Genomic DNA, 23,685 nt, shown 5'->3' on the forward strand with positions numbered 1-23,685 from the left:
GCAACCACAAAATAACACCATAGTAACTGCCTAAAATACCACTGCAGTCACCTTGCAACAGTGTAGCATTCATCTAGCAAGCACTGTAACCGCCTAGGATACCATAGCAACCAACTAGAAACATCTAAGAGAAAACCTGGAATTGCAAACACAATGTGTTTACAGACTAGACAAGTCTGTCTCGACTAATTTTGCTTGACCAAACAGCTGGTCTGAAGTTCATGCTCAGGTCAAAGAGGTGAAAAAAGGACAGGCTGTTTGCTTTTGCTGTTTTTGCAGCTGTAGCTGCACAGCTGCACCAAGAGATGTGTGGGTACAAGAGAGAAGCACGTAGCGCTAATGCTAATGGATAAAAGCAAAAAGACGCATGAATTCTGATTTGACCGTTTACATTCATGTCGATTCCTACCCAAGATGGCGACGCGTTAACACGCAGCGGCCGCTCCGGGTCCGTTAAATGGTGCTTTTGTGTTACTATTTGTCGTTTTTTCCGTTTATTTCCTGCAAATATGTGCATCGGAACACCCGTGCACATGTTCTACCACCGCCAGACCCTGCTACAGTGGAGAAATCAGCCAGAAAACACGCTACCGGACGAGGTTCTGCAGACGCTACTTGAGCTTAGCCTGCTAAGAGACCCAGGCCGCCAGCCCGCGGTGTTTCCTGACGCCGGAGCCCAGCGGAAGTGCCATCGCAAGCGGTGCGAGCGGAAGCGCGGAAAGAGAGCTGGGATCCGCGCGAGGCTAAAGGCTAGTCCTAGCCGGCCGGCTATACCATCGCTCTTTCTGGCAAACGTCTGTTCCCTTGACAACAAACTGGACTACATCCGACTCCAGCAAACAACCCAGCGTGAGTTCAGAGACTGCTGTGCTTTGGTTTTTGTGGAATCGCGGCTGAACGACAACATTCCGGACAGCACCATTCAGCTAGCCGGGCTAACCGCGTTCAGCATGTTTAGGGAGGCTGCTACTGAAGGCGATTCTGTTGATTTGGAGGAGTATGCAGCATCAGTCACTGGCTACATTAGCAAGTGTATTGATGATGTCACTGTCTCCAAGACCATCACTACACGCCCAATCCAGAAGCCTTGGATGACTGCTGAGGTACGTGCGCTGCTGAGGACCCGTGACTGCGCCTTCAGAGTGGGTGACAAGGTGGCCCTGAGGAAAGCGAGAGCCGACCTGTCAAGAGCCATTAGAGAGGCAAAGCGCGCACACGCCCAGAGAATCCACAGCCACTTCAAGGACACGGGTGACGCGCGGCGTATGTGGCAGGGCATCCAGGCAATCACCAACTACAGGACAATGCCACCGTCCTGTGAACGTGATGCCTCCCTCCCTGATGCCCTGAACAACTTTTATGCACGGTTTGTGGCACAAAACAACACGATGGCGAGAAAGACCATGCCTAAGCCGGACGAGCAGGTGTTGTGCCTGACTGCAGTGGATGTGAGGAACACTCTGCGCAGAGTCAACCCACGAAAAGCTGCAGGACCAGACAACATCCCCGGCAGAGTGCTCAGGGAGTGCGCAGACCAGCTGACAGATGTTCTCACGGACATCTTCAACATCTCCCTGTGCAGCGCCACTGTCCCAACGTGCCTCAAGTCCACCACCATCGTTCCCGTTCCAAAGAAGTCCACAGTGTCCTGCCTCAATGACTACCGTCCCGTTGCACTTACACCCATCATCATGAAGTGCTTCGAGAGGCTAGTCATGAGGAACATCAAGACACGACTGCCCTCTTCACTGGACCCCCTGCAGTTTGCGTATCGTCCCAATCGCTCCACGGACGATGCCATCACCACCACCCTTCATCTCTCCCTCACCCACCTGGAGAAGATGGACACTTACGTCAGAATGCTGTTTATAGACTTCAGTTCAGCATTCAACACCATCATCCCACAGAACCTCATCAGGAAGCTAAGCTCGCTCGGCCTCAACACCCCCCTCTGCAACTGGATCCTGGACTTTCTGACGGGGAGACCCCAGTCAGTCCGGTTTGGGGGCAGCACCTCCAGCACCATCACACTGAACACTGGGGCCCCCAGGGCAGTGTCCTGAGTCCTCTGCTGTTCACCCTGCTGACTCATGACTGTGCTGCAAAACACAGTTCTAACAGCTTTATCAAGTTCGCCGATGATACAACCGTGCTGGGTCTCATCACCAAAGGCGACAAGTCAGCATACAGAGAGGAGGTGCAGCGGCTGACAGACTGGTGTACAGTCAACAACCTTCACCTGAATGTGGACAAGACAAAGGAAATGGTTGTTGACTTCAGGAGAGCACAACACACCCACTCTCCACTCAACATCGACGGGTCCTCTGTGGAGATTGTTAAGAGCACCAAGTTCCTTGGTGTCCACTTAGCAGATAAACTCACCTGGACCCTGAACACCAGCTCTACAGCCAAGAAAGCCCAGCAGCGTCTCTACTTCCTCCGGAAGCTGAGAAAGGCCCGTCTCCCTCCACCCATCCTCACACTCTTCTATAGAGGGACCATTGAGAGCATCCTGAGCAGCTGCATCACTGCCTGGTTTGGGACCTGCACCGTCTCTGACCGCAAGACCCTCCAGCGTATTGTGAGGACAGCTGAGAGGATCATCGGCGTCTCTCTCCCCTCCATCACGGACATTTACACCACCCGCAGCATCCGCAAAGCAACCAGCATTGTGAATGACCCCACCCATCCCTCACACAAACTGTTCTCCCTCCTGCCTTCGGGAAGAAGGTACCGCAGCATCCGGTCCAGCACGACCAGATTCTGCAACAGCTTCTACCCCCAAGCCATCAGACTCCTCAACTGCAGAGACTGAACTGATGGTTTTTCTGTACATGCACACACACTCTTACCCCACTTACCCCAGAAAATGGAAAGCACTAAAAACCCTACTACCTCACTGGACTCTATTGCACACTGTGTAATAGAGGTAATTACTACCTCACTGGTCTTTTTTGCACACTTTTTGCACACTGCATAATTTGCACACTGTCTTGTAATTTATTATTTCTTTGTCTGTATTGTGTTGTATTGTCTGTCTGCACTTTTGTACTGTTGCACTATTGTTCTGTCTACACTGTGTTTATGTGCACCATGGTCCCTGGAGGAACGTTGTTTCGTTTCACTGTGTACTCTGTATATAGCTGAAATGACAATAAAAACCACTTTGACTTTGGATCGAATATGTATCTGATTTAGGACCCCATAAAAATATCAGATCTGAGCCACATTCATTTTAGCCTGGTAATGTGAACGTGACCTAACACTACAATAGATACAATAAATACAGCATATACAGCTCTGGAAAAAATTAAGACCTTTCAGTTTTTAAATCAGTTTCACTGATTATTCTATTCATATGTAAATGTTTGAGTAAAATTAGTAAAATTATGTTTTATTCTATAAACTACAGACAACATTTCTCCCAAATTCCAAATGAAAAAAATGGTCATTTAGTGCATTTATTTGCAGAAATGAGAAATGTTCAAATTAATGAAAAAAATATGCAGAACTTCCAGACCTCAGATAATGCAAAGAAAACAAGTTCATATTCATAAAGTTTTAAAATAACCCTGTTTTTTAATGACAGTTTTCATGCATCTTGGCATGTTCTCCTCCACCAGTCTTACACACTGCTTTTGAATAACTTCATGCTGCTTTACGCATGGTGCAAAAAAATCAGGCAGTTCAGTTTGGTTTGATGGCTTGCGATCATCCATCTTTCTCTTGATTATATTCCAGAGGTTTTCAATTTGGTAAAATCGAAGAAACTCATCATTTTTAAGTGGATTCTTATTTATTTATTTATTTATTTTTGTAAATAGAATAATTGATTATGGTTATATAGGTGTTTGTGGTTGAGGGATTTAAGGGGCGCTGTCTCTTTAAGAGGAAGCGAGTGCAGCAGTTGGCCCCGCCCCTCTCGCGCAGCTCCTCCAGCAGTGCGTCACATCAGCACCGCGGACAGGGGGAGGGCGGGGCTGAGCCGCGCTGTGGCCGAGTCTGAGTGCACAGAGCCCGGCTACAGGAGAACCGCTGCTCCGCCCTGCCTGGGCACCGTGCGGCCGGCTTTAGCCAGCGTGGTCGGTCGGATCCGGAACGCTGGTTTGGGTTTAGGGGCCAGAACGGTAGAGCTTATCCTTATATGTAAGTACTGAGCGTTTCTGCTGATTAACTGACTGCAAACCCCAAATATATCAGATTATTATACAGAATGAACAGACAGAGAGGAGCCTTCACCTCCTAACGCTGGAGTCTGCTAACAGCGAGCCTTAAAATCAGATTTTATACTAAAACTGATCAGAGATTTAATCAGAAATCAGATCATTAGTGTGTTTTTAAGGAGATCTCTGGCTGTACAGCAGGAATCTGGGGGATCTGTATGAGCTAACGGCGTTATACATTATTTGTGAGGAGTTTGAGAGCACAGTGTGTTTCATAATGGAGGCACTTCCGAGATAATATCCTCTATTTTTTATTTAAAAAGCATATATTTAATGTAATTTCGTGTAAATGTGGTTTGGATAGTTGGTTTACTCTGCTGAAAAATCCAGCTCATTACTCACTTTTGCTGGTAAATGATTTAAATGTGTTTAAAAATGATTTTTGAAGGTTAATGTGGTTGGAAATCTGGCATCCAGGCTAAATCATACCCTATACTGCAGAGATGGGCATTTAATTTACCCAATAGAGCCAAATAGCTAGCTAATACACTAGGGCTGTTTTGGAGGGTAAGGCCAACAGATTAAACATTATCAATTTTGCTCAATGTTAAAGCAGCAGTCCTTAATCATTTTATACTTTTAAAAGAAAATGAAAATAGTAGTGTTCCTGAGTGAGAAGAGGGAAAATATTAACATAAATGGCATTAATGTGCTTCTGCTACTAATCCTGAAAAAACACATATATTCTTTTAAAAACAGGGTGTCTGGTAGGTCCTCAAACATTTCTTTCAATTTTGCTTAATGTTAATGTAAGCAGGTTTTATTCTATTAAAATTACTATTGTCTGAGGGAGGAGAGGGCAAAACATTATAATTGGCATTGGTGTGCTTCTAATACCATTCCTGCAAAACCATATGTATTAATTAAAAAAACAGGGTGTCTCAATTTTGCTCAATGTTAAAGCTGCATTCCTTAAGATTCCGTTTTTTAAACTGAAAGTTCTAGTGTCTCTGAGTGAGAAAAGGGCATAATATTAACATAAACAGCATCAGTGTGCTTCTGCTACCCTTCCTGACAAAAAAAAAAAAACATATACATTTATTAAAAAAATAGGGTGTCTGGTAGGTCGAGGGACATTTCTTTCAAATTTGCTTAATGTTAAAGCAGCAGTACTTAAGATTCCTTCTTTTTAAAATAGAATGTTCTAGTGTCTCTGAGCGAGAAGAGAGCATAATATTAAAATAAACAGCATCAGTGTGCTTCTGCTACCCTTCCTGAAAAAACATATACATTTATTTAATAAACAGGGTGTCTGGTAGGTCCTGGGACATTTCTCTAAATTTTGCTCAATGTTAAAGCAGCAGTCCTTAGGATTTCTTCTTTTAAATTGAAAGTATTAGTGTCTCTGAGTCAGAAGAGGGCATAATATTTTAAAAAGTGGCAATAAGTGGTCTTCTGCTACTATTCCTGCAAAACCACATATATTCATTTAAACATTAGGGTGTCTGGTAGGTCCCAGAAGACCCTAATTCTGGCTGAGAACGCAGTTGCTGGTTACGTGAGCCACCATGGTGTTTATAATTCTCAATTAAAATGACCAAATTCATTCAATCTGAATAGAGACTGCACCTCAGGGCATAATCTAAAAGTATGTTTTAGCATGCTGTATTCAAATACAGATGGTCACTTTATTTTATCTTGTTATCTGTTATCTTGTTTATCTTGTTAAAATGCACTTTTTCAGTGCTTGTTTCTTGTTCGGTGAGATAAATCTAGTCTGTTTTGGGCTTAAAGAAGTGCAGTTTTTGAGGTCCATATGTGAAGGGCAGGTATAGAAAGGCTATGCTGTTCTTAACCATTCTGATCATGTTGATCTGCCAGCATGGTCAAGTTTGGTCATACTGATTGTCTGGCTCAGTCAGGTTAAACATGATTAAAGACCAGCTAATCCAAAAAACTCATACAAAAACACACCCCATACTGATCAGGAACTAAACTAGTCAACCATCTTACTTGAGCAGCTTGAGCTGGCTACACTCTTATTTTCAGCAGAGTTGTAGGATATTGTACACTTAAAGCAAGAAATTAGGCATAGCTGGTGCTGAAGTCTGTGTTTTGTCTCGTAATAATAGTAGGGTAATCCTTTTTTATGCTAATTTGCATCAAATCTTTATAGAACCATCAGAGAACCATTTCATCAACCAAAAGATGCTTTAAGTTCTATATGAAACCATTTTCCTTGGTAAATAAACGTTGAAGAACCCTTTTAAGAATGGTTGTAGTGGTTTAACCCCTTTTCCAGTTAAAGCCCCATCTCTGTTTGTTGCTTTCTCTCCCAAAGCCTTTCTGTTTCTTCTATTCTATTAAATTAATGAACTCTCTCGTGTGTTTAAATTCAGCATTTGCTGTATTTAGCAGGTGCAGATCCTCCAGCCCAGGTGCCATTATCTTAAAAGCCTAATAAGGCACTTTTTCTGAGTGCAGGTGAAGCAGCCTCAGCGTCCATTTATTACACAAGAGCTTTGGTCAGGGTGAGATGTGAAATGTGCTCTTGTTAATGTGCTTGACCTCTTCTGAGAGCTGGGCTTTATGAGAGAGTCATTTCCACACTTACTCAGCAAAAGCTCAATTATTTTGAGGCTAAGTTATGATGATGTAAATTTAGGCTCTCTGTTGGGTATATGTTTTTTGCTTAAATTATATTAGAAAGGATTGTGATCCAAATATAATTTGGATTACGATAAAATCTAATATTGTTTAGTTGACAGCATTATTCTGAAAAAAAAACTCATCCACCCCAACATTTTTCAGCAGATTGAAAAGTTACAGGTTAATACACAAGACATTTTAAGAGAAATGCAGCTCTGGAAAAAAATGAGACCATTAAAAAAATTATGAGTTACTTTGATTTTACCAGGAGTAAAGGCATAAAGTTATTCAAAAGCAGTGTGTAAGACTGGTGGAGGAAAACATGCCAAGAAGCATGAAAAGACAGACATTTCTCATTTTCTGCAAATAAATGCTCTAAATGACAATATTTTTTGGAATTTGGGAGAAATGTTGTTCTTAGTTTATAGAATAAAACAACAATGTTCATTTTACTCAAACAAATAAATAAAACAAATAAACCTATAAATAGCAAAATAAGAGATTTTGGTAAAAAAAAAAAATGTTTAGCGTTCATGCTTTGTTGCATTTTAACATTTAATTTCTTTTAATTTCTTTACCTGCCAACAGATTCACAATTCTTAATTTTGCTCAATGTTAAGTTAGCAGTACTTAAGATTTTTTCTTTTAAATTGAAATACGTAGTGTTGCTGAATGAGAAGAGGGCATAATATTATAATCAATGACATCAATGTGTTTCTGCTGCCCTTCCTTCAAAACCAAATATATTGATTTTAAAAAAGGACTATTTTATGGGTGAGTTTCCCACACAGGGATTAGGCCTAGACTAACATTAAGACTATGTTTTTCCTTTAAAAATCTGTACTCAGATTTTTTTCAGTCCGCTAGTTGCTAGTTAATGCTAAAGGTTAGTGTGGTCCCCAATCCTAATCTAATCGTAATCGTATATGTTAGTGTTGTCCTGGCCTAACACATCAACTTGAACCCAGTTATGGACTTATTGGTTATTCGACAAGTTTTATCAGATTAGGGCAGTTACAAAAACATGATATGTAGTGCAGGGTACTGTTGTTGGGGTATGTTAACTGCTGTGGTGTGTTTGCTGACGGCAGCTTTTTCCTTCCAACAGACTCTGAGAGCCTGGTCAATGGGAACCATCAGTCGGAAGCACCTGAGTCTCGCCCAGCCCCCAAAGAGAAAGTGCGACCTGAGCACAGTGCCATTGTCAATTCAATTGAGAAGGACCTCCAGGACATTATGGACTCCTTAGTCATGGATGATCCTCAGCCTTCCTCCTCCTCCGAGCCTAAGAAGGCTGCTGGCCCCCCTGCTGCACAGTCTCCTTTGTCCCCCTTGTTAAACGGAGGTGGTCGCTACCTCCTCTCTCCCCCTACGAGCCCTGGTGCTATGTCTGTGGGCTCCAGCTATGAAAATACCTCTCCACCGTTCTCTCCTCTCTCTTCGCCCTCAGCCGCAAGCAGCGGCAGCTTCACGAGTCCCTCACCGAGCGGTTGTCCAGACCAGATTTCCTCTCTGCCTCCAGTGCCGGTCAGGTCCTCCAGTTACAATTACACCAGCCAGCCACCTGTACCTCAGCCTAGGACCATGTTGCCCAACAACAGTAGTGGAAGCCAGAAGGTTCCAGAAAGCCCTCGGCTCCAAAGGAAGGCTCTTCTGGAAGCGCCTCCCAGCCCAAAGCCGAGCCGCAGGGGTCTTAGTCAGGATAACTCGGTGGGCAAGGCTCCAAACAGCCCCAGATTGCCCTCAGTTTTGCCTTCACTCTCCCTCTCAACCATGCCCAATGATGTTCCATCTGTTGGTAGGATAGTGGTGCCAGGGAGCCCCAAACTTGGCCTCAAATTCACCACCACGTCCCCCTGCTCTTCTCCATCTAGTCCCAGGGTGAAGCTGACCACCAGCCTTCAAGATCGCCCATCCAGCCCGTTCTGCGATCAGTTCCAACTAGACCGCTCCCCCACCTCCAGCCCATCGCAGCAACTCTCCCCACCATCACGAACCTTCCAGCCTCCTCTAGACCCCATCATCCATATCATCCAGCCTCAGCCGCAGCCACGCAACCTGCAGCCTCCAGAAAGTCCTCGGCTGGTCCGAAGGAACTTAGAGGCTGGTTGTAGCAGCAGCATGAGAGAACTGCCCCCTCTCAGCCCCTCGGTTGCTCGTCGAGGGGTACCTGTGCTGCCAGGGGCTCTCCCGGGAACCCTCCGGACACCGGACAGCCCATCTGCCAAATCGGTTCCAGACAGTCCCAGACTCCGACGCAAAGCTGCATCACCCACAGAGGAGCTCTTCAGCCCCCGACTGGTCCGAGCCCGCAGCCCCTCGCCCACCTCCGGCCTGATGGAGGGCGGCGGTGAGAGAAAAGGAAGCTTCGGGAACATCTTATCTCCAGCCTTTAGTCTGGGTTCTTTACCCGGTTCCTCGCCCATGGCCAGCCCCAGGAGTCACAGGAAGATGTCGGTAGGACACAGGGACTTCCGCCTGGCTCACCCAGGCATGAGGGAGCGCAAGAACAGCATCACGGAGATCAGCGACAACGAGGACGAGCTGCTGGAGTACCACCGCCGCCAGCGAGAGGAGCGTCTTCGCGAGCAGGAGATGGAGAGGCTGGTAAGTGCTATTTAACAACAATATTTTTACACAAACAACCCACACATTGCTGCTCGAAAATTTTCACGAAACTTTTCTAATTTTCGTAAGTTTGAATTTACAATTTAGAAGTTATTTGGCAATGTTAGTTCAAAAATGGCACGAAAAGTGAAATGAATATTGTGAAAATAATGCACACTAAACGATAGCTAACTTATTTTAGGTCACAATATAGTGTTTACTCTATTGTTAGAATAGTTTTCAGCAACAGTGGCACTTTACTGACACAAAACAGTACAAAAAAAGACATCAGAGACATCAGAAAGGCTATAGCCACAGTCTGTCATCAGCTTGGTGAGTTGTCCAGCTCAGAGAAACAGCCTAGCATCATGCTCCAGCCCAGCCAAGGCCGGCACTTGCCATACAGTACTTGTTATATAAAATGCCACATTAAATGGTCTGTATTCAACCAAATGTTTAATTTCTTTTTTGGTCAAAAATGTTCATTTCACTGCATCACTTGTTCCTGTATTCCACATACATGAGAAAAGATCAAAAACACAAAGCAAGAATTCCTTCAATGCATGTCTTTAAATTCATTTTTTTGGCAAATATTGGTGTAATTTAGTGAGAAACAATTATAACTGCTGTATAAAGTGATTAATTTGCTTTTTTGTGTTGTAATATAAATATGAATATACTCTAAAACTTAAGCACAGGGCATGTTTTCAATAAGCAGGACTGAATAGAGACAGAAGCCTTTCAGATCTGCCTGAAAGTGACTGCGGTGATCTGTCGTCTCTCTGTGGCAGAAGACTCTGATTTCTCCATGACGACGCCATTGTTTGTTGTCTCTTTTAACGGTGGGGTGGGCGGGAGAGACAGACATGCCGCTCCAGTCTGTTGTCCGGTCTGTTGAGTCGGCCAGACTCTGAAAGTTTCTTTGCGTCCAGCGCGGCTCATTTTCGCTCTTTTCTGATGATTCTGATACTGTGAGTGTTTTCCTGAGAGAGAAGGAGGTGATGATGTAATTGTGTCTGCAGTGTCACGCTCTGATAGTCTGATAGCCGTTTACACCAGAGCTCTATTCTATTCAATCGTATTTATAATGCCAGGGGCTTTTATTGTGTCTTTGTGACTCATAGTCACAGTTAATTGCTTGACTAACACTTTATTAGGCTTCTTCTTTTGCTACCTTTAAGACATGTTTATTAAAAGATTTTTTGGGGGAAATACTTATTATTAGGGGTGTGCATTATCGTATCGTACATGATAATATCGCCAAAAATATTAATATCTTGAACGATATTATACCCTGAAATATCGTGCTATTTCACCCACCCCTAGTTATCACATCAGAGTACTACTTTTTTGCAGTTTTTAGCAAGTCCTACTATAATACTGTCCAGAGGCTAGTCACATGCAGCTCTGGAAAAAAAATGAGACAATTTAAAAATGATGAGTTTCTTTGATTTTACCAAATTATAAACCTCTGGAATATAATCAAGAGAAAGATGGACGATTATCCAAAAGCAGTGATTAAGACTGGTGGAGGAGAACATGCCAAGATGCATAAAAAACTGTGATTAAAAACCAGGGTTATTCCACCAAATATTGATTTATTTGCATTATTTGAGGTCTGAAAGCTCTGCATCTTTTTTGTTATTTCAGCCATTTCTCATTTTCTGCAAAAAATGCTCTACATTACAATATTTTTATTTGGAATTTGGGAGAAATGTTGTCTGTAGTTTATAGAATAAAACAACAATGTTCCTTTTACTCAAACATAAACCTATAAATAGCAAAATCAGAGAAACTGATTCAAAAACTGAAGTGGTCTTCCAGAGTTGTGTGACGCTTGTAATGTGAACATGGCCTGAGCTCCTCACTGATAGGCGGAGCTCAGGAGCACACAATACTAACTCTTGCATGCTGCTGCTTTAAGGGTTTGTTTCCAAATTTAATTTTTACTTCCCAAAGCTTTAAATGCTCGTTATTATCCACCAATATTCAACATTAAAAGTCACATGGCTCCAGGGACATGGCGTTTTAATACCATAATGCATTTTTTTAAAGAAATCCTTTCACTTTTATTGGGCCTGTTGCCGTCCCTAAACTCAAAAGGCCCTGAAGACAAAATCAATATGTGCGCTCTCTAAAAGGATTAGCTCAGAGTGAAACAAGCCAAGCCAAACCAGCAAAAAAAAAAAATTAATTAAAAAAAATAACCTTTGATTTTGACTTTGCTTTCAGATATATTGAGCAAGTTGAGCGTATTTGCACAAGTCCAGTGAGTGCAAACAGCACACAATGCACAAAAGTGTCTAGCTTCTTTGCTGAAGAGATAAGGCAGGGAAAGCTGCACAGTGTGTGTGTGTGTGTGTGTGTGTGTGTTTTTAATCCAATAAGAAATGAGCATGAACAGCAGATTGAGTTATCAGATTATGCCATTGTGCCGTATCAGAGATCATCAGACATGATCAGGTTTCAGCTTAAAATGAAATTTTATAATCTCTACTGTGAAAAATTGAAACCTGCTTAGAAAAAAAAAACATTACTCACTGTGTTTCTTACTATAAATAGCTCTTATCAGATTATGAGATCCTAATTAAAAGCTCTTTAACACATCTAATAAACAGTAGCTCACGCTCGACCCGTGACATCTGTCAAACGGTGTCTTCAGTTCAACCTGAACATCAGGATCCGGTGTCTCAACTCTGTGTGTGTGTGTGTGTGTGTGTGTGTGTGTGTGTGTGAGAGATCTGTAAGGAGCTGAAGCGTGCCACATGGCCACAGTGAGCCCGGAGCCGTGGACATGCTCGGCGGAGACGGGTGAGCTCAGCCGAGCGTGTGGCGTACAGAAGACGGCCTGAATCAGAATCACAGTTGCGTGGAACGTGTAGAAGATGTGTGTCTTGCTGGGATGTTGCTCATGCAAATAGACAGAGAAAACAGAATACAGATACAGGGGTTGGACAATGAAACTAAAACACCTGTCAGTGTTTTAGTGTGGGATGTTTCATCATGGCTAAATTGGAGCAGCCTGGTGGCCAATCTTCATTAATTGCACATTGCACCAGTAAGAGCAGAGTGTGAGGGTTCAATTAGCAGGGTAAGAGCACAGTTCTGCTCTAAATATTACAATGCACACAACATTATGGTATTATGTGACATACCAGAGTTCAAAAGAGGACAAATTGTTGGTGCACGTCTCGCTGGAGCATCTGTGACCAAGACAGCAAGTCTTTGTGATGCATCAAGAGCCACGGTATCCAGGGTAAAGTCAGCATACCACCAAGAAGGACCAACCACATCCAACAGGATTAACTGTGGACGCTGTAAGAGGAAGCTGTCTGAAAGGGATGTTCGGGTGCTAACCCCGATTGAATCCAAAAAACATAAAACCACGGCTGATCAACTCACGGCAGAATTCAATGTGCACCTCAACTCTCCTGTTTCCACCAGAACTGTCCGTCACCACAATAAATTATTGTGCTCTAAAACCAGTTTTAGCAAAATCAGAAGAAGATAAAGAACAAATATCTAAAAGCAAGCTTGTAATATGACTGCATGAATTGCATGTAGGGCTGCATTACAAAAACTTAAAGGTTATAGCAGGTTATAATCACAATACAGAGGTTACCATTCAATTAGGACTGCACAGTGTATTATTTCAGCATTGTCATTGCGATGTACATGTGCTGTAGTCACATTGCAGGATGTGCATTGTTTTGTGCAATATCAAGTTACTCGTTTGTTGCTTGTAGGGCTGCAGTTATCAATTATTTTAGTAATCGAGTACTCTGCTGAAAAATCGATTCGATTAATCGAGTATTTGGATAAAAAATATTTGCTTGCTTAAAGTGCAATGGAAAAAAAATACACAATAGAAAATAAGACATTTGGCTTAATAATGAATGACCAATTGGTTTCCTTTTTTAGACAAGTTATATTTTTAAATTCACAACAATTACTTGAATTACTCGAGTAATCGTTTCACCCCTAGCTGCTTGTTCCTACCAGTATCCATCAGGTAGAGCTGAGCGATATGGCCTAAAAAAAATTGTAATATGTATATATATATATTTTTTTTTTTTTATTGCAGAGGCTGCTAGGTTTGTGCCATATCATATCGTACACAATAATAATGCTAACATTTTTAAATATCGTATTGTTTGATATTATATCCTGAAATATTGTGCCAAATCACCCACTCCTATTTATTACATCAGGGAACTAGTATTTTGCTATTTTAAGCAAAAGAAAACTTCACACTGTTCTCATTTCCCATTATATATCTACTAGAGATAGAATATATCTGTCCAGTATCATTAGTTTTGCTTTAATCCTGGATATATGGAGATATATGGAGTGCATTATTATTAGTATCATGACATTCTGGATCATTGACTTCTGTTACAAATAATACATAATTTTTTGTTGTCTGTTCATCAGGGGTGTGCCATATCATATCTTATGCAGTAATAAAATAAAATATTTATTTTGTTGCAGTAGTGTATTCTTTCGTCATATTCCCAAGAGTATCATTATCGCGAAAATATCATGAAATATCGTGAAATTATTTTAGGGTCATATTGCTCAACCCTAGCAGCTGCAGGGGTGGGTAATATGGCACAATATTTAAGGGTATAATGTCGTTCATGATATTCAAAAATATTGCTGATATTATTGCGAACGATACGTTATGGTACACCCCTGATGTCCAGTGTTTTAGTCAGAGCTTTATAGCCTATATATATGTATGTGTATATATATATACTGTACCTCCTTCTACAGGATGGTCACTAAATTTAGTTAGGGCTTGGATTTTTAACCGGAAGGGTTTTAGAAAGCGCAGAAGGACAGAAACCCTCCCGATCGACTGCGTTTAGTTGTGGAAACAGTTCAGTGAGCCGCTGACCTCGGTCATGTGATCTGGATAAGTGGTGAAGCTGATTGAGGTCTTGGCTGCTGCAGCGTGTGATTTATCACACCAAAATTGTGACCAGGCTCTAGGGTTGCCCGAGAGACAGGCTTGGCGTGCGCACACACACACACACACACACACACACTTGGCATATGGTTGCCGTGTCCAGAAGAGCGATCTGCCAGTCACTGGAGTTACAGTAAGACTGCCGGACCTGCCAGAGATGAGCTCATCTTTAAAGCTCATATAGTGACATCACATTTCCATTACCCTTAACATGGACTGTGTTCAATTACTCAATATAATAAAGAGGAAAAACACTATATGCTGTATAGGAGTGTAGGGCTGCGACGATTAGTCGATATAATCGACAATGTGGATTATTAATATTTGTCAACTACAAATTTCATTGTCGACTAATCGTTAATTTGTAACAGTACCACATTACACACAGAGCTGGGGACAGAAGAAACTTGGTCTGTGTCTCCAAAAGTGCCGAAACACAACAGATTACATATTAACTCACTAAATATCAGTACTCTCCACATTTAAACAACATGCGGACATTTAATAGCCTTTTATATCTCATGTTTAGCTGTTCTTCTGTCGTTTTTAGAGATGGAGGACATGGCAGAAATAATCGTTGATTAATTGGAAAAATAATATAATCAAACCAAAATAATCTTTAGTTGCAGCCCTACAGGGCTGTGCCATATCATATCGTACGCAATAATATCGCCAACATTTTTAAATATCATGAACGATATTATACCCTTAAATATGGTGCCATATCACCCACCCCTAATAATCACATCAGGGTACTACTTTTTTAAATTTTTTTTTACTGGTTTAAGCAAAAGAAAAATTCACACTGTTCTCATTTCCCATTATATATCTACTAGAGACAGATTATATCTGTCCAGTATCATTTATTTTAAGTTAATTTAAGTTAAGTTAATTCAGGGGTGTTTAAACTAAGGAATTTTAGAAATAAAATGAAAGTTGCTCTGCTATTAAGCAGGTTTTTATAATGTGAGATTCAAAGTTTGAGCGCTAGGTGTCGCTATCACATAAACCCAATTTAAAACACTCCTCATCTCTTTTCCTTTCTTAATTATGCCTACATTAATTTTCCTGTGCTTTTGGGAGAACATGGCATCCATCCATCCATCCATCCATCCATCCATCCATCCATTTCATTTTTAAATAGTAATTTAATTTTTTTATATGTCAGGAATCAGTTGCCATAATGTAGAAGTATAATAATATTAATAGACATTATGAAACGAAACTTAATTTAAAAAAAAATCTTAGTTTAAACAACACTGTCAGAGATAGATAAAGATAAAGTAACTCAAGTAAAATGATGTGTAAATGATAGTAATCAAGAAAATGTATTATTATAAGTAGTATATTTTATTATTTGTTTTATTAAAGAGGCTGTGGCCAGTGACTGCACATATATTTCTCCTTCTGGCCCCCAACAAAAAAAGTTTGGACACCCCTGAGTAAATTAAATATTAGCGAGTATATAAAACAGATCATTTGAGTCACAGTAACAGTTAGAAGTGTAGAAGTATAGCTGATGTGTTGAACTTGTGGCTGAGGGTTGATTTTGGTCCATGGAGGGAGATTAACAGAGAGAGAGAGAGAGAAAGAGAGATTGAGGGGGGAGTGAAAGAGGGAATGGTGAGAAGGCAACATGCAGCTTCACTTTTCCTAGTACAGATTATTTGGATCACTGATGACTTTCTCAGCTTGTGTAATCAAGCCAGTGGTGAGTAGTGAGCATGTGCTGCGTCAGTCTAAACACTTCCCACAGTGAATTCTGATGCGGCCGTGTTCACTTCCTTCTCATAGCTCACTTTATATTTATGAACTCTAAATTTGCAGTGTTCCTCAATCCTGATCCTGGCTCGTGCACATTTTAGAGGTTCCTCTGCTTTCCCTGAACTTTCACACATTCTCTGCAACTTATTAGTTGGTTAGGTGAGATGGGAAGAGGAAAAACATGAAGGGTTGGTTTCCTAGAAAGAGATTATTCCTAGACTAACTTTTCCTCGGAAATCTCTATTCAAAATGTGTAGCTGTGCAGTCCAAGAATAGACTTAAAGAGCCACTAAAACCTAAACCACATATATATTTTTTTATTAATAGCTGAAATGTGTTCCTTTAAAGTAATGAAACATGCCTGTACTGCTTGAAATTAGAATAAACGAGAGATTGATGTGTCCTTGTACTTTGGTACGCAGACACATCACAATATGCAGATCAGTCTATCAATCAATAATACAGCCCTCATGCTGATGTCTTAATGCTGCAGCTCAGCCAATCAGCTCTCCCTTCTGTCCTGCCTCTAAACCCATACATCACCTAGTGACCCTCCCAAACTGCCCTCACATTTATTTTTTTTAGCCCTTTTTCACATTTGAGCTAAGGGTGAAGTCAGCAAAACTTAAGTTTGCTTAAAGGTGCAAAACAATTGCGGAGCGTAAAAAAAAAAGGTTTTAATTTCTTCTCCTTCTGGTATTAAGAAACACAATTCTGGTTGTGTTTACTTAAACATAATACCATCTCTTGCAGTGTGACAAAAAGCAATCAAACTTATAAAGTAAACATGCGGTGAAGAACATTGGTATTTAAAATGTGTAAAACTGGCACAAATAAATCCATAATTCCTGCTATTTATTTATTAGAAGCTTTTATTTTCTCAGTAGCATAGTCCCTCTGAAGTGTGTAAAATAGTTTTGCGATATATTGATTGTCGCTCAATCGCAGTTTTGAGGTATTACCATTATCATTAATTTACTACAGCTGGAAAAACTTTAAAATGAGCCTTGAAAGTGCTTGATTTTTACCTTTTACCTAAAAGGTGTATGTACTCTGCTGCTTGTAGAGCAGTCTTTGCTCTAGGTTTTGTTTGTTTTTCCTGTTCTGGCAACCCTCTTGAGTTCATTAGTTGGCTGTAAATGAGCTGCTGAGCTGATCAAGTGAATCAAATCGGGTAAAATAAAAAAATTGGGGGATTTAAATGATGATCATAAGCATCCTGAATCTTCTGATGTTCTGAAGCTGCAGATCACAGCTTTCAAGGAGGACTATCTTCATCCAGCGTCAGACTCAGGGTGCATGGAGTGCACAGCAGCGCTTCAGCCAGCACCTCCCCCTGGAGCTCAAGCCCCTCCTCTCCCTCCTTTGAGGAGGAGTGTCTGGAGAGGAGCTGGCACCGGTCCTGGTCCTGTGATCATTCAGATTTCAGACGTGTGGTGGGAATCAGTGCGGCTCTGGTGAACGCCGGCTCCTTCTGGAGCACTGTGACCTGAGAGAGAAGCATGAGCCAGAGGCAAACATCTGCCCGCGTTCAGGGGAACGGGGTGGTGGAGAGCAGGGAGCAGACCCTGCTGTACCTGCTGAGCCTCGTTCAGCAGAAGCCCACGCTGCTGCTGCACAACCTGGCAGCGCTCATGAAGGTAACTGAGGACACTTCTAATATTAACATCCAGCCAACAGTTGCTGCTCTATGTCTGTGTCGTAGGCTCTGGCCTGGTATCTCCAGAGGTTGCTGCTTCTGGGAGCATGGTCTGAGGACTGATTCCATTGCTGTTGATTGATCATTTACTTTACAGTCTTATCAAATATAAGTTTATATAGCAGTAAGTATACAGCTCTGGGGAAAAAAAATAAGACGCCACTTAAAAATGATGAGTTTCTTTGATTTTACCAAATTAAAAACCTCTGGAATATAATCAAGAGGAAGATGGATGATCACAAACCATCAAACCAAGCTATCCAGCAAACCAAGTTGTCCAAAAGCAGTGTGTAAGACTGGTGGAGGAGAACATGATGCAAAGATGCATGAAAAAATATGTGATTAAAAACCATGGTTATTCCACCAAATATTGATTTCTGAACTCTTAAAACTTTATGAATATGAACTTGTTTTCTTTGCATTATTTGAGGTCTGAAAGCTCTGCATCTTTTTTGTTATTTCAGCCATTTTTCATTTTCTGCAAATAAATGCTCTAAATGACAATATGTTTAGATTTTTATTGGAATTTGGGAGAAATGTTGTCTGTAGTTTATAGAATAAAAAAAACAATGTTTATTTTATTTAAACATATAGTTTATATGGTCCAGTCTGCCCAGTTTAAAAAGCATCTCTCTCAACAACTTTTCATTCAGTGGTTTCTCAGAGAACTGATTCTTTTCCCCAGGGACGCCCAGATGGTCCTTAGTTTTGACTTAAACAGATTCTTTACACTCCAAGTCCTTTTATAACATCTGTAAGGAACCACGTGTTCGACCATCTGGGGGTCTCTGAGGACTACTTTGAGAACCGTCACTTTATAAAACCACTTTTGTTAATGTTGTACAATGTAAACTTGGGAATTTTTTATAGTTTAAATAACCCCTATGTAATGTAAGGTTTCTAATAAGAATCCACAAATTTATACTGAATCATTATGCGATTCATTAAACATTTAAAAGTTTCTTCTACTGAGAACCTTACTCCTTTATCCTTTTTAAACGTGGTTCTTTAGGGAACTACAAGACAGGTCTCTGAAGTGCACTTCAGAGCGAGTCCTTAAAAAGTCTTAAATGACGTAAATTAAAATCTGGGGAATTAAGGTCCTAAATTGTCTTAAATTTGCTGTAAATTTGCTCTAAGTATTACATTTTCAGACGGTGAGTTTAATGCTGGTGGCGAGTTAGCTAACATTACTAGGGAGAGAACTAAGGTTAGCAGGGAGCTAGCTAACATTAGCGGTAAGAGAACTAAAGCTAGTGGAGCTAACATTAGCAGCAAGCTAGCTAACATTTTCCAGAAAAGAACTAAGGTTAGCAGAGTCTTGCTACATTAGCGTCAAGCTAGCTAACATACTAATGTTAGCGGCGAGTGAGCTTCATTAACGGGGAGAGAACTAAGGTTAGTGGAGAGTTGGCTAACATTAACAGGAAGAGAACTAAGGTTAGTAAAGAGCTAGCTAACATTTGTGGCGAGCTATCTAACATAACATTAGCGGCAAGCTAACTAAATTGCTAATGTTAGCGGCGGGTTAGCTATGTTATCGTATACAATGATAACAAATGGGAAATGTTAAGTTTTGATTTCCAATACAATACATTATTTTAAAAAGGTCTTAAAAATAATTAAATGTGACTTTTAAAATAGTGCAAGAACCCTGTTCCTATTATCTTATGCATTATGCCTTTTTTGGGGGTCTCTGAGGACTGCTTTGAGAACCGCAACTTTACAGAACCACTTTTGTAAATGGAATAAAATAATTTAAAATTTTAAATATAGTTCAAAGAACCTCCAAATAATTTAGGGGTCTCAATATGAACCTATAAATTGATACTGAGCTTTATCGGGGGTCTCTGAGGACTGCCTTAAGAACTGCCACTTTAGAGAACCACTCTTGTTTATACTGTCCAAAAATCTGAGAAACCTTTATAAGGTTTTAAGAACAACCTTATAACTTAAAATGCTCTATAAAGAGTATTTAAATTTAAGGAGACATAAATTATATTGTTATCGGCTGATAATTTTTTTTATCAATTTATGTATTTATTATTATATATTTTTTAGAATTATCTGCATTTGAAATTTTAAACAGACACTTGCTGATGTATTTACTGTATTACAGAAAAAGACCAAGTGATTCTGGTCGCTCTACTACAGGTTTCTGACACTAGTTTCAATAGATCTATTGTTATATTTGTCCTGTTAATCTAAAAAATGGTTTTAAAGCTGTGACCAGCCTATGTAAGATCCATTTAGCTAAATAACTGTGAAACTTACCCTCTTGCCAAATTTTGCTGTCTTCATGCAGTTGTTTGAAAGCTAAAATGTAAGGTAAATAAATGGTACATTTGTTTTTTTAAAGTTATACCAGGGTGTCTTATCTCTCTATTAGTTATAAATGTGTATATCTGCATCAGCATCTCTACTTAAACTGATATACAGGGTTCGTACAGTCATGAAAAACCTGGAAAGGTCATGAAAATTTAAAAATAGCCATTTCCAGGCCTGGAAAAGTTTTGCTAAAATAAAAATACACAGAAGGTTTTGGTAAAGTCGTGAAAATTTGCAGTCTACCAATGTGTGTTTCCATTTATCGACTCAGAAAAGCTGTTTTGAGCTAATAAAATACATCAGCACAGAGTTAATTCAGTAATTTAGCCCTACACAGGATCTGACCCACATTGTATTATTATTATTATTGAACATTATGTCAGCATTGCTCAAAGCAATTTAGTAGTTTTTTTTTTTATTATTTTGTTATATTTTTAGTTGATTTTTTGGTTTTGTTGTCTATGTCTGCACTGATGTTTTAAAAAATGTATGGTCATGAGAATTTGAATTGAAAACATGGAAAAGTCATGAAAAAATAATGAACATTTATTATAATAAAAGTGTATGAACCCTGGATATAGAGATTTTCATTTTGTAATTTTACACTCGCAGATTTTTTCAAAAACACGGCTTTTTAGAGAACCAGAAATGATTCTTCTTAAAGAAAGTACCAAATGTAACCCAGACCCAAGGCTTATGTGTTTAAGATTCCTACTGGAAATGCCTCTCATTCCTGTGTATTAAGAACCCTAAGCTTCTAATTACACCAACCATCCTAACAGTCTCTCTATTTATACCTAATATTAGCTCTTTATAGCCTGTACACTTTTAGCCAGTGGAGAGATTCTTCACTAAACACAGCAAATGGCAAAAGGTCAGGAGCCATCTGTCTTTTTGTTGCAGGTCTGAGGGAGCTTAGCCTGTATTAGCAGTGCAGTGGGGGGCTCTGGCTCATGGGGAGGCGGGGGTGTATGGGGGGGTGTGGGTTTGGTGGGGGGCAGCTTAATACTGAAGTCTGGGAACAGATCCACAGCTAGCGACTTCACACACTGAAGCGAGGAATGAAATGATGTCTCCAGTGATGCTTTTATAGCCAGTTTATTGGCGTTCCACATTAGCCCCACGCTTAAATCAGCCCCTCGTATTTAACGTCGTATTAGCGTGTTCACCCGACGCTAACCGCTCCGTCTGGACGGATTGTGCTGAGTAACGGCTCAGACTGAGTGAGCTAGCTTCCAGACCCTTAATAGAGTAGAGTCCCTCTCAATAGAGTATAGAGCACAGGGAGGAGGAAGATCTACAGCCAAGGTGAAGAGGTGCCCACATGTTACACAGATGAGTTAGCAGCGTAAACACACAGCGTCCTGTTCTGAACGGCTTGTTGTTTCCAGGCTCAGTGTGACCAACCAGCGTGAAAAAAGGTTTATTTGGAGTGATGCCATAGAAACCACTTCAGTTTCTGAATCGGTTTCTCTGATTTTGCTATTTATAGGTTAATGTTTGAGTAAAATTAACATTGTTGTTTTATTCTATAAACTACAGACAACATTTCTCCCAAATTCCAAATAAAAATAGTCATTTAGAGCACATGTGTCAAACACAAGGCCCGCGGGCCAGATGTGGCCCGCCACGTCCTTTTATGTGGCCCGCGAGACCTTGTAAGATCTTAGTGTCTATAATAAATAGGTCAGGAGCGTTCTTTGACCAAAAACTACATTTCCCACAATGCTTGTCGATTGTATTACCCGCAAAGTCACGGCTTACTGCCACTACACGGCAGTGTAGTCATTGATGTGGAAACCCTGCCGGAGGGAAGGCGTAACTTCGCGGATGGAATTGAGACATACAAATGTTTATCCCATAATGTCCAGAAAAAGAAAAGTTGATGCAGACGGACGGCTGTGTTTCAAGGCGAAAGACCGGTATGCCTTTTGTGTTACGAAGAGTGTTACTGACCAAAATAAACGCTTTTTAGGAGAGATATAAGTTCTGTGTAAATATTTATAAGACAATACCTGACAAAATCTGTTTTAATGACATTAATAAACATCACTGTGACAGCGCTAGTCGCAGTTTCACCTCAGCAAAGGACGAGGACGTGAATCACTTATCTAACCAGCCTTTACTGATTTCTGCCCCCAATAACCCTTTCAATAACCTCCAATAAACTCCGTAGTTATAAAAAAATATGAGGTTAGCAGCGCGCTAACTGACCTGTTTTTAATGTAATTCGAGCAGTGATTCCGTGACGCTGCTCTAAACTGCTGCTGTTAGCTGCTTGGGCTGAAAGATGAACTGTAGAGAGCTGTATTATCCGGTTAGTGGGGTTAAAAATCTTTATTTCATACACAGAAGAACTTAAACATTTTAAAAACGCTCCAGACTGGCTCAGCTGAGCTCTGTAGCCCGTGGCTGGCCTGTAGCTCTGACGTAGTAAAGACTGCGGGCTTGTGCTGCTGCTGCAGCTCCGACTAGTGGTTGGATGAGGAACTGCTAATGTTCTTCACAGCTCACAATTTTTGATTTTATATTTATTAAGCCTTATTTCAGTATCAAACGTTTTGATCAAAGTTAATATAACTTGATGTCATTTCTATTCACTTGAATTGTTTGGTTCTTGATTGATGGAGTTTTTGGATTTCATAACATGACAAATTAAAAGGATTTATGTTAATAGAGCAACAAGCAAACATTTTTTCCATGCAACTGTAATATTTGATTGAATAAATAATATATTGAGAGTTATTTAACATTAAGGAGTAATTACATTCATTTAATATTACATTTGGTTACATTTTATTACATTTATAAGTTACATCTGGCCCTCAGAGGACAGCCAATATGCCAATGTGGCCCTCGGCCAAAATTAGTTTGACACCCCTGATTTAGAGCATTTATTTGCAGCAAATAAAAATGGCTGAAATAACAAAAAAAAAAAGATGCAGAGCTTTCAGACCTCAAATAATGCAAAACAAAAACAAGTTTATATTCATAAAGTTTTAAGAGTTCAGAAATCAATATTTGGTGGAATAACCCTGGCTTTTAAACACATCTTGGCATGTTTTCCTCCACCAGTCTTACACACTGCTTTTTTTCAAAGCTGTTGTTCAAAGCCTTTGGCCTTTAGTATGAATGAATTCCATGTGAGCTATTTTTTTTTTGTGAAAAAAAGTGGTCCGGTGATCTGGTATAACTCTGCTTTAGTCCTGTGGGGCGAGGGAGAAGTGTAGGTTTCAGCTCTTACTCATGAATATTCATACATGTAAACATGTTGCCTCTGATTTGCTAAAAGCACCGAGGCAGCAAGATGAACAACAGTTAGAACCTTTTAAAATAAAGACATTTTTTACACTTTTGCAATGTCATATGTTACTGTACAACATGTGTAAGCCACTGACCTAGTCTTAGAGTCTCTGCAAAAAAAATCCACCGGAGATCCTATGTAAACCTATAGTTACACACAGAGGTGGGTAGTCCAGGTCCAGAAAGTAAAAATCCACTGC

At 40.5% G+C, this 23,685-nt stretch overlaps 1 protein-coding gene across 15 annotated transcripts in view; it reads left to right on the forward strand.

Annotated features, from left to right (window-relative positions):
- phldb1b (pleckstrin homology-like domain, family B, member 1b) overlaps positions 1–23,685 on the forward strand; it is a 171,998-nt gene that overhangs the window by 76,837 nt on the left and 71,476 nt on the right. For all 15 annotated transcript variants that reach the window (XM_049467221.1, XM_049467223.1, XM_049467224.1 and 12 more), the window contains one exon: positions 7,921–9,419. In XM_049467221.1, the coding sequence (XP_049323178.1) occupies positions 7,921–9,419 (1,499 nt within the window). The remainder of the gene's footprint in view (positions 1–7,920; positions 9,420–23,685) is intronic.

This window comes from Astyanax mexicanus, chromosome 18 (assembly GCF_023375975.1).
Source record: "Astyanax mexicanus isolate ESR-SI-001 chromosome 18, AstMex3_surface, whole genome shotgun sequence".
NCBI classification, from domain to species: Eukaryota; Metazoa; Chordata; class Actinopteri; order Characiformes; family Acestrorhamphidae; genus Astyanax; species Astyanax mexicanus.